General features: G+C 37.2%; 1 protein-coding gene across 1 annotated transcript in view; it reads left to right on the plus strand.

The window, feature by feature from the left end:
* The first annotated feature begins 242 nt into the window (after nt 1–242).
* The window catches only part of DNAI3 (dynein axonemal intermediate chain 3), a 28871-nt gene continuing 13176 nt past the window's right edge, over nt 243–15937 (plus strand). The window contains exons 1-8 of the mRNA XM_074832409.1: nt 243–331; nt 6062–6191; nt 7542–7580; nt 11775–11956; nt 12458–12562; nt 13436–13594; nt 15087–15286; nt 15561–15677. Coding sequence (XP_074688510.1) covers nt 6074–6191; nt 7542–7580; nt 11775–11956; nt 12458–12562; nt 13436–13594; nt 15087–15286; nt 15561–15677 — 920 coding nt within the window. The 5' untranslated portion in view covers nt 243–331; nt 6062–6073. The remainder of the gene's footprint in view (nt 332–6061; nt 6192–7541; nt 7581–11774; nt 11957–12457; nt 12563–13435; nt 13595–15086; nt 15287–15560; nt 15678–15937) is intronic.

Below are 15937 nucleotides of genomic sequence, written 5' to 3' on the forward strand. Positions count from 1 at the left end.
GGCTTGCCTTGCCTTGGCTTGCCTTGGCTTGCCTTCCCTTGCTTTGCCTTAGCTTGCCTTGCCTTGGCTGCCGCCTACAGACCCCATCGTGCTCTGCTCCCGCAGGCCGCGGGCGGCGGCGAGCCCCCCGCGCACAGCATGCCGGGACATGTAGTTTTTATCTGAAAGGCGCGTTCCCGCGAGGACCCCCCCCAATAGCGGCTTCCCCTCGCGGGGGCGGGTTTGAGAAGCAGAGAGCCCATTGCCTGTCGGAAGCGTCAATCCTGGCCCGCCCCGTTGCCCTGACAACGGCGCGGCGCCAGGGACGCGGCGGGCTCGGGGTGCCGCGCAGGTAGGCCCGGCGACGCGAGGGAGCAGCCCCACTGCGCCAGGGGAGCCGGGTGACAATGGCAGGGGTGGGAGCACGGGCAGCCGCCACCGGGAATAACGGTTGAGCCGGGCCCAGGCTGCGGCGCGGAGCCCGCGGCCCGCTCCCTGCGACCGAGACCGCCTCAGCCGCCTCTTCCACCGCGTCACCTGCCAGCGGGCTCAGCGCCCGCCCCGGCCCCCAGGAGGGGCGCCCGGCGGGCCGCGGCGGGCGGCTGTGCCCCAGGCTGGAGGGTGCTGGCGAGCGGACCCGGGCGGCTGCAAATCTGCCCCGCAACGGGAGCGAAGCTGCCTCAGCCTCGCCGGCGGGACCCCGGTGCTGGCAGGACCCCGGTGCTTCTGCACAGGACCTGCAAATTCCTCCCGCCGTCCCAGTCTCTGCACGGGATTTTGTTCCAACAGCCTAGCTCTCACATTACAAAGATGAGATGATTATTTTTCTTACCTTTGCTAAAAAAAATAAATAGATGAAGTCTTATCTAGTGTAAATCTTTACAATATAACATTTCTCGTTCAAAAGTCCTAACAAGGCAACATATGCTACTGTTTGCTTCCTGACAGGATCGAGTTATGACCACTTAAATATCATACTTACTGACTACTGAAGTACGGGCCAAATTGTTAATACATTTTAATAACACAGACCAGCTGTACTGGCTCACACCAGAAGTTCTGCCTGGGCCAGTAAGGGCCTGGGCAAGATTATAATAAAGCCATACTTCCACTCTTTGCATCCTTTTTTCTTGGATTTATGGCTTCATTTCTATAGCCAGAGGTAGTATAATTATTTTCAGTAGCCCTCAATTTTTCATCTGTCAATTTGCCCTGTTACTTTTTGAGATTGTGCGCTTTTGGCAGCTATCCTGTCCACAGGCACTATGCTCCATAATTCAACTACCTCTTGTGCAATGAAATACTTCTGTACTCCGTTTGTTTTCAGTCTGTCCCTTGGTAAGCTCATGTGATGCCAGCTAGATCTTGTATTACGAAAGACCATGAATAATCATTCCCTGGTCACTTTCTCCAGGCCTCTCATGACTTTACTGACTTCTGTCACATCCTCTTCAGTCCTGTCTTTCCCAGGCTAAAAAGAGTCCTTGTTTATTCCCGGTACAAAACATGTTCCGTATCTTCGATCATCCATGTTACCCTCTTCTTTTTACCTTTTTTCAATTTATTCTGTTCCTCTTTGAATGGAAGAGAGAAACAGAACACAATATTATCCAATGTTTTAATGAAATTTGCCATTTTGTTCTCCATGCCTTTCTTACCTAATTTTACATGTATTGTACTTACCATCCCAGAGCCTGTAACTACCTCTCTATTGGTTTCTATCAGTAGGCCTAGTTTCATGAGAAGTTGTACATGTGAAATCAGGTACATCCAAACAGAACTATTCATATCCTGAAATGATTTGGCAGTTGCCAAAAATGCAGCTTTACTCCCTGCAGCTTATACAAAGAAGGTACATCCAAATATGCACAAGCATTATTAATTATACAAACTTTAAGTGTTTGTGTTATTCGTTCTTTGTATAGAGCAAAGTAGAATAAATTTAATTAAAGTGAACTTTGTATATGAATTTCTGGAGAGATTGGGTCATTCTGAAGATGCTATTTTTAGCAAGTTCCTAAATGTTTACAGACAAATGTGATTTTTACCTTGATAGTAACACAACAAAAAAGCAAGTAGCACATTTTTGATAATTTCCTTGTGATTTTGTTAAATGGAAGTGCACTCAATTCTTCTGTCATTCTAAATTGTAGTAAATTAGAGTCCTAAATTAGTAATGCACACAGGCTTGACCTTAAATCATTCAATTAAGCAACAAATGAATCATTGTGTCCTCGATTCACAGTAGTACTGATAGCTAATTAACTTTTCCCTTTTGCAGTACCTAGCAACTTCACGGATTTGTTTTATAACTGTAAATGTTTCCGTACATTAAATGATTAGGAGAACACTCTGATCTTATTTTTTCTCTTGCGCCTAATGTTCAAAATATTACAGCCATCTATAAATAAACTAGGCTACAAAATGTCAAATAAAGTTGTCAAATATTTACTTGGGCTTTACCAATGAAATAATGTAACACTCTGTTCCACTTTAAAATTGCTGCAAAATTAAACTGAACATATTTAATGAAATTTTAATATTACCTACTTTTAAAAATTAAAATATATGGCAATGTTTATGACAATTGAATTTGAAGAGCTATTCTTTTTTGTAGGTTTTGCACTTTTAAATTTTTCAAATTATGTTAATTTAAGTGTTCTTTCCAACCTCTCTTCTCAATCATAGAATCATGAATTTATATAAGCATTAATGCAAATGCATGTTTCTGGACAAATATGTGTATTAGGAGTCCTTTCTAAATAAGCAATGTAGAAATATCCCTAAGAGGCTAAGAACTAACCACAGATTAAAGAAATTATCTTTTTTGTCGGATTGTCAGACAGTCCTCTAATACAGACACCAATTTTTCCACGGTTTTCTTGAGAGGATTTGGTACTTTGTGTAAAAAATTAGGGAGTGAAAAAAAACCCTGAAGTAAGAGGTAACTTCTGAAAATACTAGCTGTTATCTTACACATTAAGAACCATTAGGATTTTTGTTCCTTTCTTTCTTTTTTGGAAGAGGTGGGCTGCAAAAGATTGCTCTGCAGTACCTGTTTTAAAGTTCTCAGTGTTGATTTCCTGCAGGGAGTACCTGGGGGTTAGTAGCATAATCCTGTGTGAAAAAAACAACTTTGCATACATACTTTGTAAATAGCTTTGGGCTTGATTATGCTTCCACAGAAGTTTTTAGCTTTTGCTTTCTTTGGGGGCCTTATGTGTTTCCTAACCACTGACAGTCATATTCCCACAGGATGACGAATGGGCAGATGCAATATGGTATTAGGGATATTGTAAAAGGAGATAATTACTTTGTACTTTTCTATCTGCTTTCCAGCTGGTGAGGTTCTATGCATCACAGAACCGTGAACAGTCCTGTTGCTTGCTGCATTCATTTGCAACCCTTAAACAGGGATACTTCTTGTATTAACATGTACATACACCCAGTCACCAACACTGCCTTCACCAGCACTACCCTTATCTGTGTAGTGCTGTGTGTACCTCTACACCTGATTCTTTCACTAAAGAAGGAGGAACTGCATTATTGTGAGACAATTTTCAAAAGTTTTAACTGTTTTTATAGGTATAACATACTTGAAGTCAGTCAGAAGGAAAAGGGATGTTTTTACTTGCAAGTTTTTGTACTAAACATAGGCATGTGACTTATCTCAGTCCTCTCAGTGTTTCCTCTATTCATGTGACTTAGGGTTTAGGTTACTCAGTAGAACTCAAAATTTCCAAATTGCCTTCATTTCAGTGTATAATTAGGAAATGGTGAAGTAAGACAACATGACCGTAATGTATATGAGATGGTTCGTATTGTCTCTTAACTAATGTCTAAAACAGCTGGCCTCTACTCTGGAGGGCTGTCTCTTTTATCAAGAGGCATCAAGATTGGTTTCAAATTACAGTTGTCACAGAATCCATTTATAAAATGGGTCACAATTTTTTAATGTAAAATATACAAGGAGATGGATAAGAAATAGCTGTGTGCCTTTTTTTTTTTTTTTTTAAATAAGGGAAAATTAGTCTCTTTTAACCATCTGAATTGACATGCACTCTAAGTTACATAGCCCTAAGTGTTTCAGAACTATAAATTAAACATATTTTTCAGTGTAGAGGCTCCTTTAAAAGATTATAACTGGGAAAATATATCAAAAGTTAGACATAAACATATTGTCAATGTTTGTAGTCCTGTATTTGACAAAAAGACTCTGAGAATGAGGACAGAAAAACCTCCTAACTTTCTCCTTACATTCATTATACATGACTTGTGGGCTTTTTATAATCTTCCAAAACCATCATCCCTTGCAAGGCAAAATTTCAGAATTCTCAAACATTAATCTGTTTTGCATTGGTATTATCATTGCTTTTTGGAAAATGTAGAAGATCAAATTACTACAGTTCTTCAGATGGGTTAATGAAGGGGGCTGTATTTGCCACGGTGATCAAACAACAGAGAAACGCGCTAACATCCCATGGATGCAGCTTGTCACCTGTGGTCTGCAATATCTGGTATGATAAAGAGAGCCTGAGGATTTATTGAGTATATTTTTCTATTTTGATTGGAGTGAAAAAGTAAAATATATAAATGTAACACGAGTGTCAGACTCTGCTTCCATTAAAGTAATCAGCAAAATTTACCTTGAATTCACGGGAAGTTAACATAGATCCCAAACCCAGGCTGTACCACCAGGCTATAATCCAGAACCTCTATCTTGCCATCAGTGGCCATCTCCAAACGAATATTTAGATTGGAAGCTAAAATTATATTTCTTGCTTCTGGAGTATTTGAGAACTCTGTTACGAAACAAAAAAACACTGTTTCTCAGTCTCGTAATGAAAGACCATCCCAAAGCCAGGATGACCACTGAAATTGCAAATGCACAGGCACGCTGTGTTTGTTTTAACACTCACACTATTTTAGGCCTTTCATTGGGCAAGTCTCAAGATATAACATTTATTTTATAAACTCACATTTTCACCTTCAGCATCTTGACAGTAAATGCACTGTTCACATGTGCAGGCAGACAGGCTGTAGCTCCTGTAAGAGTTCATCAGAAATAGTTATGTCATGACACGGTTCTTGAAGGTGCCATCTCTTTCTGTCCTGTAAGTGCATCTGCTTTCCTCTTGTTAGTGTTAAAATTGTAACAACATCCAAATACTGTAGGTGCTTTGCAGACATTTAAGAAATGGTTTCTCTCCCAGTCAGTTTACAGTCTTAAAAAAAGGTGGGAACATGGAAGAGGGAGGATACAAACAAACTAAGGGTCCCATTGTCCTTATCCCAGTTGAATGCATCTAGCTGTTTAATAATATCAAACAATTTTCAGTACTTCTGTCAGAATTTGGACCATCCCGATTTTGTCCTATCGGCTGCTATGTGTGAACCTTCCACAGGATGGTGCTGGCAGTGTATTTTGTGGCGGTGTGTTGTCTGGTCTGTAGAGTGGGCTGACTATTGCATTTCCTTCTTTGCCATGGAACTGAGCCTTTTCTACACAGCTGTTCTCATACTTATTCTAGGTATTGGGAAGAAGGAGAGTAAATGAAACAAGAATAGCCTTCTATACAGTATTGTCTCCAGCTGTGTGGTTGCTACATGTAATTATGCATACAACTTCTTTCCAAGTTTGTCCTCCACAGAGCTACACTGAAGAATGAACTGGAAATAGAAAAGCACAGAAATGCTTTGTGCAGCCGACTAATGATTTACACTTAAGGACATTGGAACAAATGTTTACAACTGGAGAATTTTCACCTGCACTCTTCCCACTATAGCTCAGGTCCTTAGCTTTCTGTAAGGGAAACCCCTATCCTAATTTAACCTTTCTCTGTTTTGGATAATCAAAAGTTTCCATACTTAATCACACTGGGCAGAAGAAGTATTTTGCTCTATTACTTATCATATCAAAATACAGTTTATGATTTAAAATTATGGAACATTCCGTCAGCTGCATTGGAAAATATAACTATAACAATAAATTATATAAAGTCATGGACCAAATTTTCACTCATACATGGTGCATTCCATTGTCTGTTTAAAGTTGATCGATGGTCTTTATCTTTCTCTAAAGAAATCTGAAAAAATGCCAGAAAGTCTCATATCCGGCAAGACCTCCTCGAAAGGGCCAAAAACCTCAGCAAAGAAACAGAAAGGTGAAAACAAAGCTAAGGAGTCCTCAAAAGGAAAACGAACACAGCTTGGTATGTAAGGTACAGCAGCAATGAAACAAGCAGCAGTCTGGTCTCACACGACAGCTGTCTTAATTATTGTGGGTCCATAAATTTAAGTAAGCATGAGATAAATTAGAATATGCTATTTTATATAACCGAGAGATCTAGAATTACTGATTATGGTTTTGTAACCAATGTATGGAACATAACAAAGCTACATTGCAATACTTACGCTTTGTCTTGGTAGTTTAGATTTAATAGTTTGTGGTGTCATAATAACAATATTGAATGGGAAACTGGGAGGCTTAATATATATTAAGTGGGGAGATTCACAAAAGCTAACAGCCCAGGAAGAGAGCATCAGGCAGAGAGAGGTGTCCTCAGAAGCAGGAGTTCAGGTGCTCAGGATCACACTGTAAAGGTACAATAATAGAGCTTAAAAATATATCAAAGTCTCACAATTTAATTTTGCAGTGCATTTTGTTGCGTTTTTTCTGAGATGTGCTGAGATACCATCTCACGTGTCATTTATAAAATGTACAGTTAATGAAGTGTAAGGCTAACGAGCCTTTGCTATATATATATATATATATATAAATACTTTTTTCCAGTGATCCATGCACATTCTCAGAAAAGGTGGGAATGTACTCTTGCTCAGGTTTTGTTTCATGGGTTGGGTTTTTTTTTGCCATGACAGCCACCTTCCAGAAGTTGCTTTCACCATTTAATCACCTTTGCCCTTCCAGCTGAGTAATAGCTGTTGTGCTTCAGAGAATATTCTGCACATCAGTGCCAATCTCTTCCTGTCCGACCTCACTGTGAGGTTTGCAGACCCTCTCTCAGGAGCTGAAGAAAGCCCAGCTCCTGCAGCACCCTGCCACCCATAGCAAGCCTGCCCACCTCCCCACTGTCTGAGGGGACTAACCTCTGCTCCTGCCTGCACACCTGCCAGTTTTGCTACTGTTCGATGTTAGGGAGCCTTGCCCATTTATCTCCTCTTCGCATGACACGATTTACATGGTAATTGCCCCAGGCAGGTAGCAGTCAGTGAAGTTTTCAACCATGGAAAGTGCAGTGTGCACCACAAGATGACAGATTTCATATGGCTTCTCTCTTATGTAGACCACCTGCTCAAAATAAATCTCCGTAGTTTCAAGCTATGCTAACATCTCCTTAAGATACAGGCCTATTTTAAAAGGCTTCACTCATTTCTTGTATTAAATTTGAACTGAGTAGAAATTATTTTTTTTCTTCTTCACAGTTTATTTTTAAATGTATATAGATATTTTAAATATTGACCTATCAAGGAAAGAACTGTATATTTATAGTTACTTCGTTAGGAAGAAAAATTACTGATAACATCGTGTTGTTATATTTCAGGTAAAAAGGATGAAGTTGATCTTTCTATGGCTAGCATAGGTAAGTGTTATGATAACCAGGCTACTGGGCTTTAAAGTAATAGTTTTGGAATGCTTTAAACATTCTGAAGCTTCAATGTTATTAATGCCAGGGAATTAAAAGGAAAGATTTTTTATGAATGACAAAAATTAGAAACTATTAAAAAATACAGCTATTACAGTAGTGGTAACAGTACCACTCTCTGAGTAGCAGGCAGTGCAGCAAGGAATGCTGAAACAGGTATGGGTTTGAGGAGATGTTTTTATCTTGGATTAAAAGGAGTTGGGATCAGGGGAAATAGAGCATTACAACATAATTATAGGGTGCAAAATGTTTGAATTTAGAAATAGTTAAACAACTGAAAGAAAATATTTTTATCCTTTTTAAAATCTTTGTCAAATCAGTGAATCTGGTGAGAATATGATTTTAGCAGATCACTTGGGTTTTTAATCATAGATATCAATAGAGACTGACTGATCTCTTGCTTTGTAGAAAAAAAAATCCGCCATCTGAGCGTCACAAGATATCAAGCACTTCTCTTGGCTTATGAGCAAGAAAAACGTATTTTTATGTGTGGCCATAGTTATAAGCTAAAACATGTAATTATTTGAATTGAAATATATTATTTTATCTTAAACACCAAATATTTTTTAAATGTTTTTTCACATCTCTAGTTAGATTTTTCTTCTGACCTGATTTGTGGTTATATATTTGGATATAACTGAAATTGATATCAGTGTAAAATTTATCTACCATTTACAGGAACAGCCCAAAAGGTTATCTTCTTAATTAGCTTTTAACAGTACAGCTTTTATTGCTAAAACCTAAAACATAATGTGGCAAATATACAAACGAGGTAATTTCTAAAGAAATCATAAATCACTTGTCTTCCTACATAATCCTGTAAGCACATGGGTGGAAATGAAAATTGCACTCTGGTTAGTTTCACTGAAATGGGTAAGGTGCAATTAATGAAAATGGACAATAAGTGATGGCTCAGATGATGAAAGTGTTCCTTTTAAAGCTGTATTTGAGGTGTTCCTGGAGATAGTTAATTTTGACAGTAAGAGAGAATTTTACCTCCACCTAGTGGAAAATAAGGTTAGAAGCCATAATAGCTAAACTGGCTAGAAACCTGTTGCTAAAAGAAGGAAAAAATGCTACTATATGCAGACACTGTGCAGGATTTAAACTGTATGCATGGTATCTCCTTAGTTTAAGGCCTGCAAGTGTTCTTTACTTCTCTTAGAGCTTTTTGGTCCTTTGTGACGTTCTTATAACACTAGGAGCTGTAGACTGTTACAAATTATATGGGTACAGTTTACTACTAGAACGCAGTATGAAGCCTCTTAGTACATGCTACATACTTTTTACTAGAAAGCAGCATTCAGTAAAAATGTTCATAATAGTAATTCTAGTATCAGCTCTTCATATTATAATACTGAATCTATAGTATAGATCCTATAGCATAGAATCTGTTATAAAAGATGTACATATTTTAATTCTGATCATTACTTTGTTTTTAACTTGGACTTACAGCAATAGAGCAGTGAAGAAAATAGACTATCTGTCCTAGTCTGCCCCCTCTTGTAGTGATGTCTATTGTATTTTTGCTTAACTTTAATGTGTGCTTGTATTGTTTCATTTGACATTGAAAACTACATCTCTTTGAAAAGATTTCTTTAGTGTTAGCATTTGTGGACAAGGCCGTATGCATGATTCAGAATTTTAAAAAATAACATCATACAAGCTTCTTGAATAAACAACAGTTACTCCTGTTTAGGATTTTTGATATTTCAAAAAAAAAAAATCTATTTGTTTGGTTTTACTTAAATTTATTTGAGCCATGGGAATAATCTTCTGAAAAATTTTCCCATAAGAATCAGCAAATTATGTTTATAAATTTTCTTTCGGTTCTAGCCCTCCTAATTGCACTAGTCACATAACCAACTCTGACAACTGCGACATGTACAAATTTTTTGTTCCTTTGCTCTCCTGCCCATTCTGCCCTGTGAGCCAGCTGTGCATGGCAGAGGATGGAAACTGCATTCTGTCTTAGTGCACAGCTCTAAGTTTCTACCCTCTTTCTATCCTATGAAATTTAATTTGCAAAAGGAGGTCTAATTTTTTTTTCTCCAATATATCAAAATGTAAAGTGTATCTATACTGTTACTAGGGTTTGAGTCTGCTTCCTAATGGCATCCTAATAAGGCCTCATGCCCTTGGCTAGGGTGACCTGGCAGTCCTGCAGATCAACTTTTCAGTTCCTTAAAAGAACTAAATGTTTCAAATCATGCTGGAATAAACACTTTTTCTGAGCATGGTCTCATAGCCAAATTGATAAGCAAAAGAAGAATCTAGGTCTTGGCCTCATACAGAGAGTATATGTCAAAATGGCAAATACAGGGACTCCAGAAAATAAACGAACGGTGGCTTGGTCTGGTGTTACCAACAATGAGTTTGGATCAGATGACTTTCAGAGGTCTTTCCCAATCAACATCCCTATGATTTTGGATTTTTTTGAAGCATCCACACAGAAATCCCAGAAATCTCCAAGATATCAAAAAGGAAAGTCATACAATATTGACTACAACTTGTGAAGAAAGTGAACTAATGGACTGTGCATGCTACAAATGGATTGTGTATGCTACAAAATAACTAGTGAACACCAAGTAAATCATACTTGTTTAGTGCAGGGTATGCCAGAAGCATCATACATGTCATTAATTTTAGTGATGACTATTGCAGAGCGGGTGCAGTGGAGGAGCAGCACTGAAAGATTTTAAAGGATAAATGTCAGATTCATCAAATGTTATGTGTTATACGATAGGCTTATGCAGAGGTTTAGCTTCTCAGATGATAGAGACTAAGATGGATTTATTGTTTTGTCAGCCCTTGTTAGGTTAGAGATGGCTTCTCAAAACATGCTGAGCCAGCTGGTCAATATCATCATTTTAGATATATCAACTTCAATTCAAGGTACACATAAGGAGAAAAATACCACAGGTTCTGGGAATTAAGATAAAATATTAAATAAATCAAACTAAGAAAATAGAATGTAACAAAGGAGATAGAAAGTATCAGCTATTATCACAAACACCAGCCCATTTCAGTACATAAAAATCCCATGTATATGTGTCCCTAAATCTTTTCCACTTTCCAGTTTATCAAAAAGATAACCATTTAAAGTGAACGCCTACTAGCCGCCTTGGACAAAAGTATACTGGCCTTCATGAAGAATGCTCTTACTATGGCGGCTGAGACACACAGCATGAGTCTGCTAGCGTGGCAGTATTGCAAAGGAAGAAAAGTCTCGGGCAGCAGGATTCAACTAGCTGGGCCTATAGTGATCTTAATCACCTGTAGCTGTTACATAAGCCAGAAGGCAAAATATGTGATTTGGGAAGGACCAGTGTACATGCAGCTGACATACAGGTAACAAGCAGCACTGTATATTATCTTCAGATTGAGTGTCTGCAAAGCACAGTCACCGGGTCACCTAACTGCACCCAGCCTCACCGAAAACAATTAAGGTAACAGTGCCAGAGCTAGGATAAGAAATAGCTATCTTGTTCTGAATTAACATGAATGAACCTAACAGAGATCAGGTGCGTAGAAAATAACAGCTATATATTCTCCAGCAAAGTTGAAAATAAAGTCTTGTATCTGGCTTGAATCTTAGTGACCTTTATTTAGTCTCATCTGTTAGTTGAGAAATAGACTTAGCTGCACTCTGAAGTGGATGAGAGGAAGATGAAAGTCCAAAATCAGAAAAGCATCCTTATTTGGGATGGTATTGAAGCCTTATTTAGATAAAACATTGGCTTAACAAGGCATTGCTCTCCAGGGAAGGACTAAAGTATATTTATTTATTCAAGGGCTCTTAAATCAGAGCCCTGTGTCCTTAATGTATCAAAACCAGTCCATTAATGTCTCTTCACTAAAGCTCTTAATCACCTGTTGATCAAGAGGGAAAAAAAAGCTCATACTAGGAATAACATATTGATTAAGTAGGAAATGTTAGGTAGAGTCTTCTCAAAGATTAACAAAATGTAATATAATTTGTATTACCAGCCTTCCAAAATACCAAAAACTAAACTGAGAGATTCAAAGGCATTCTGTTAGGAAACAGTAAAGACCCAGAGTTATTAAGGTATATGTTTATGTTTAAACAATATTAATTTGTTTATCATACAATTTTGCTTTCTTTCACAGGCCACCCAGAAATCTTTCCTTTAGTTTTCACTACAAAGACCCAAGAAATTTTTAATTGCCGAGTTGACGAAGATGTCACAGAAGAAAATTGTTTCAAACTTATTAAAAAAGAGGACATCATTCAGGACCTGAAAACAAGAGCTGCAATTTCTGATTTCCACCCTGTCAAAAAAGTTGTCCTAGTATGTAGCTTATTTCATTCTCACTCTAAGACTTCATGCTCTCAGAGTACATATTCTTTTAATGATAAGGTCTGTCCTTGTTTGACTGTATAAATACACTAACGCTTTAATATTCAAAGGCTATAGGACCACTGTCAATCAAAGTTTCTCATGGCTCACCGTGCACATGTATTTTTTTTTACTAACTTTAGACTGAAAATATGCTAAAAGTAATGTAAATATTATTAGTTTTGAATCTATGAACTGGCAGAGCTTCACACATTTTGGCTTCCCCTAACGCATGGTCTATTGGCTTCCCCTAACTCATGGTCTATTTATTGAAAATCATTGAAACAATTTCTTTTCTGTTTAATTCTCTGTATGAAAAGATTAGTTTTGTCCCAGACTCCATCTGCTCTTTTCAATTAGCATATGAAATTGTCTGTTAAGCCCCCAAGATTAACCAAAGATACTGCTTTCAGTTTGCTTTCAGCTTTCCACTAATTATTTTAATTAAAATAGGAATACCCAGGGGAAGAACTTTTGGTAGTTTTTGATGCAAAGTTCCAGTACGGACAGAACTTTTACTTTGTTGCTTCTGAGGAAGCCAAGGAAAACCTTCTGAAGGTAAGAAAATCCAAGTATACTACAGCATTGTCCTATCTGTGAATATTTCAGAATCTTGTCTCAAGCATATACTTCAGGAATGGTATTATATTCATAAGCATCTGAAGTGCTTGGCATGCCAGAATGTTTCTCTAAAGGTTAATCTGATCACGGAAAAATACATGTATCACTGTAAAAATATCTTTTATACTGAGAAAGACTGAATTAAATTTTTGTATTTTACTTCAGAGGGCCAGTATAGTGCCCATTGCTGCATTTTCATCATAAGCGTTAATTTCCTCTGCCAAGACCCAGGTTTTTAAGAAAGAAATAAAAATAAAATATTATAATATATTGGGCATCTTCAAAGAAATATCCTTATTTTTCACAACATGTATGTATATATTCTTCAAATCAGACTTTAAATTGTTCTTGAGTTCTAAGTAGCTCTAGATACATAGAAGACTTCCCCTTGTGCATTGCATCATAGGAGAAGGTTTATGGGTAGATTATATAATTTTTCAACATAAGTTTATCATCCAGCATCAGAAGAACAATTAACAGAAAAGCAAATTGCAATTCCAAGCAGAAGGTTCTAATGTAGAAAATCACTATAAATTCTTTCTATATAACAGTGGTTTTCTTTCAAGACAACAGTCTCCCTTTAGTAGTTAAATATTAAATATGTAATGTTTATTGGAAAATTCTAATACACAAGTGAATGAATGGGACCTAGTCAATTGTACCCAGGGGCACAGCATAGCCAGACTTACTGCATTGAGACAAAAGTAAAGCATGTGTGAATAAGGACTGAAAACTGGGTTTCTAGTTCATACGTACATTTTAGTCACACATTTTTGAAAAAGTACCATTTCTCACTGTTTGATGTCACAGCCTCCAGAAACTGCAGAAGAAAAAGAAGAAAAAGAAGAAGAAAATAGAGAGGAAACTCTGGAAGTCCATCCTTATAAACCTCCTGTCCACAAACCTTGGGTTTCTCTTGGCAGTGAAAAGGAAATTGAAGAAGAATCTGTTAAAGACACTGTTACAAAGGTCAGAATCAACAGATGTTAGTCAATCAAATATCAAAAAACCAAATTTAAGTGCCTTAAAAAAAAAGTCAGGAAACTGAAAGTTGAAATCCTAGTTTTGCTTGGGGTCTTTGAAGAAAACAAAAAAAAAAAAAAAAAGAGAGAGAAATAGAGAAATAGCTCAACTTTTAACAAAAACTGAAAGTGGTGCAGAAAGTTTTTTTACAACTCTGTTCTCTTTAAATCCTGCAAATAAGTCATGTAAGACTGCATTGAACTTACCTGCTTTTTAAGCTGTAAATTCAAAAGTCCTGATCATCTTTGTTCATTAGCATCTCTGCCACTTCTTGCTCAATTTACTATCTGGCCACATTACAAGTTGAGTCTTTGTAATTATATTCCAAGGACCTAGTTCTGTTTCCATGGGACCCTGTGAGCTCTGTTTCATTAGATGGATGGCATTTAAGTAGCATGCAAGACTTTTAAGGGCTCTCTACCTTGGAATAAATGTTACAAACAACAGGTATTACCAGCTGACTTTACAGAGGGACATATTTGATTAACCACACCTACAGATTATACTGAGAAAAGTATACGATCCACTCACATCTGTCACCTAACTTGTGATGTGTGGGGCATCTCCAAGCATTTAACTGTCCATCAGTGATTTTCACTCAATACCTAAATCCCTGTTCAAGGAAGACTGGCTGTTTTGATGGTTCTCAGCAACTGGACATCTTGCTTATACTTAAAAAGATGTCTGATTGTTCTAAAGCTAATTTGCAGTCACAAAATTTAACCCACATTCAAAGTCTAAATATTCTGTATTCTACATTGCTGGCAAGGACCACTCAGAAGTATTCTCAGCCTACATTCCTCCCTAGTTCTGTGGGAGGTGCTGGGAAAAAGTACCTGGCTAGAAATCTAAGACAAAGCAATACCTCTCCACTGCCTGAAATCAAGTGCCTACCTCTCTTTGTGGGTAGAATTCAAGCCACATCCCTTCTTTTTTCCTAGTTCTCACTATAAGGAAACTTCTCACTCAGATTTTTGTGGATCCTCTTCAGGGTATTTTTTCTCACTAGGCACTGCAAGGGAAGCTGAAACACCTCACCCAAAGTTGAGAATTGCACTAAGAGGGAAGGGCTGAAAAGTTAGGTCTTGGAAGTCCAATGCAGTATTACATAAGACCTCCTGCAAATCAATCCTTTAATTAAAGGTGCAGTTTTGATATTGCATGAATTAGAAAATGTAGTTCTTTTATCCTACTAGCAGTAATCCAAAATGTTACCTAAAGGCAATTTCTTGTTTTAGAAATACAAACCTGTCTTCTATTACATATGTCGGAATTTTATATGAGCATTTCACAATTTCAGAATGCATAAATATAAGTAAACTCAGCACAGAAATAAACAATAGAACTAATTCTACAATTATATGAATGCTGCCATTTTACAGAACAAACTTTCCAAAAACTTTCTCCTCTGCTAGCTACAGAAATATCTCTTTTCCAGATTAAGTATGTAATTTCTCAAGTACACAGAAAGTTTGGTGCACCAATTACATTTACTGATAAGAATGCTTCACACGTAAAAGAAAGTTACGTTGAATGCACCTCCTATCAAGACAAAACTTTCAGTATTAAAATGCTTGAAAAAGATGTGGGTGTACAAATGGTTCCAAAAGTAAGAGAAGCTAGTACTCAGACAAAATGGTAAGTGTGACAAAATATTTATCAGCTCATTTCTTAAGCTATGCACTGTTTCTGATCTCAACTACCGTTATGTAAATTCCAGAGTTACTCAGTTACACACTGATCAAGAGAACAGAATTGGATGCTCTGTTTGCATCTTTCTTCTTTCACTCTTTTTCAAAGAGTTTCTAGAAAAACTGAATACATTTAGCTTTTAATTTACACATTGCATGGGTTTCTGTCTCTGAAATTGTTTCTATACTTACTCACATTCAAATTTATTCCAATTGGTTAGGACCTATCCAAAAAATGCAGCCACACAGTATTTTCCTCGACAGTTGTCAAATGAAGAGAAAGAAGAGAGTCTGTCATCGGAAAAGCTGAAAGAATTTCTTAGATCAGTACATTTAAGGTAAAATTACTGCAGCAATACACTTTAAAGGCTACCTGAAATAATATAGAATACAAGCAAGAACTCTTGTCTGAGTGGACCATTGGTCTGGTCAAATACTGTGCAGATTTTTTTGTTTCTATATACTTTTTTATTTCTTTTCTTGCTTATTATTTTAATATTAACAATTATTAATATTTGTTTCTATGAAAATTAACATGAAGTCTATGCCATATAAATATGAATGTTGTTTTAAATAGATATTAGAACTGTTAAAGTTG

The sequence above is a fragment of the Strix aluco genome, chromosome 8 (genome assembly GCF_031877795.1).
Source record: "Strix aluco isolate bStrAlu1 chromosome 8, bStrAlu1.hap1, whole genome shotgun sequence".
NCBI classification, from domain to species: domain Eukaryota; kingdom Metazoa; phylum Chordata; class Aves; order Strigiformes; family Strigidae; genus Strix; species Strix aluco.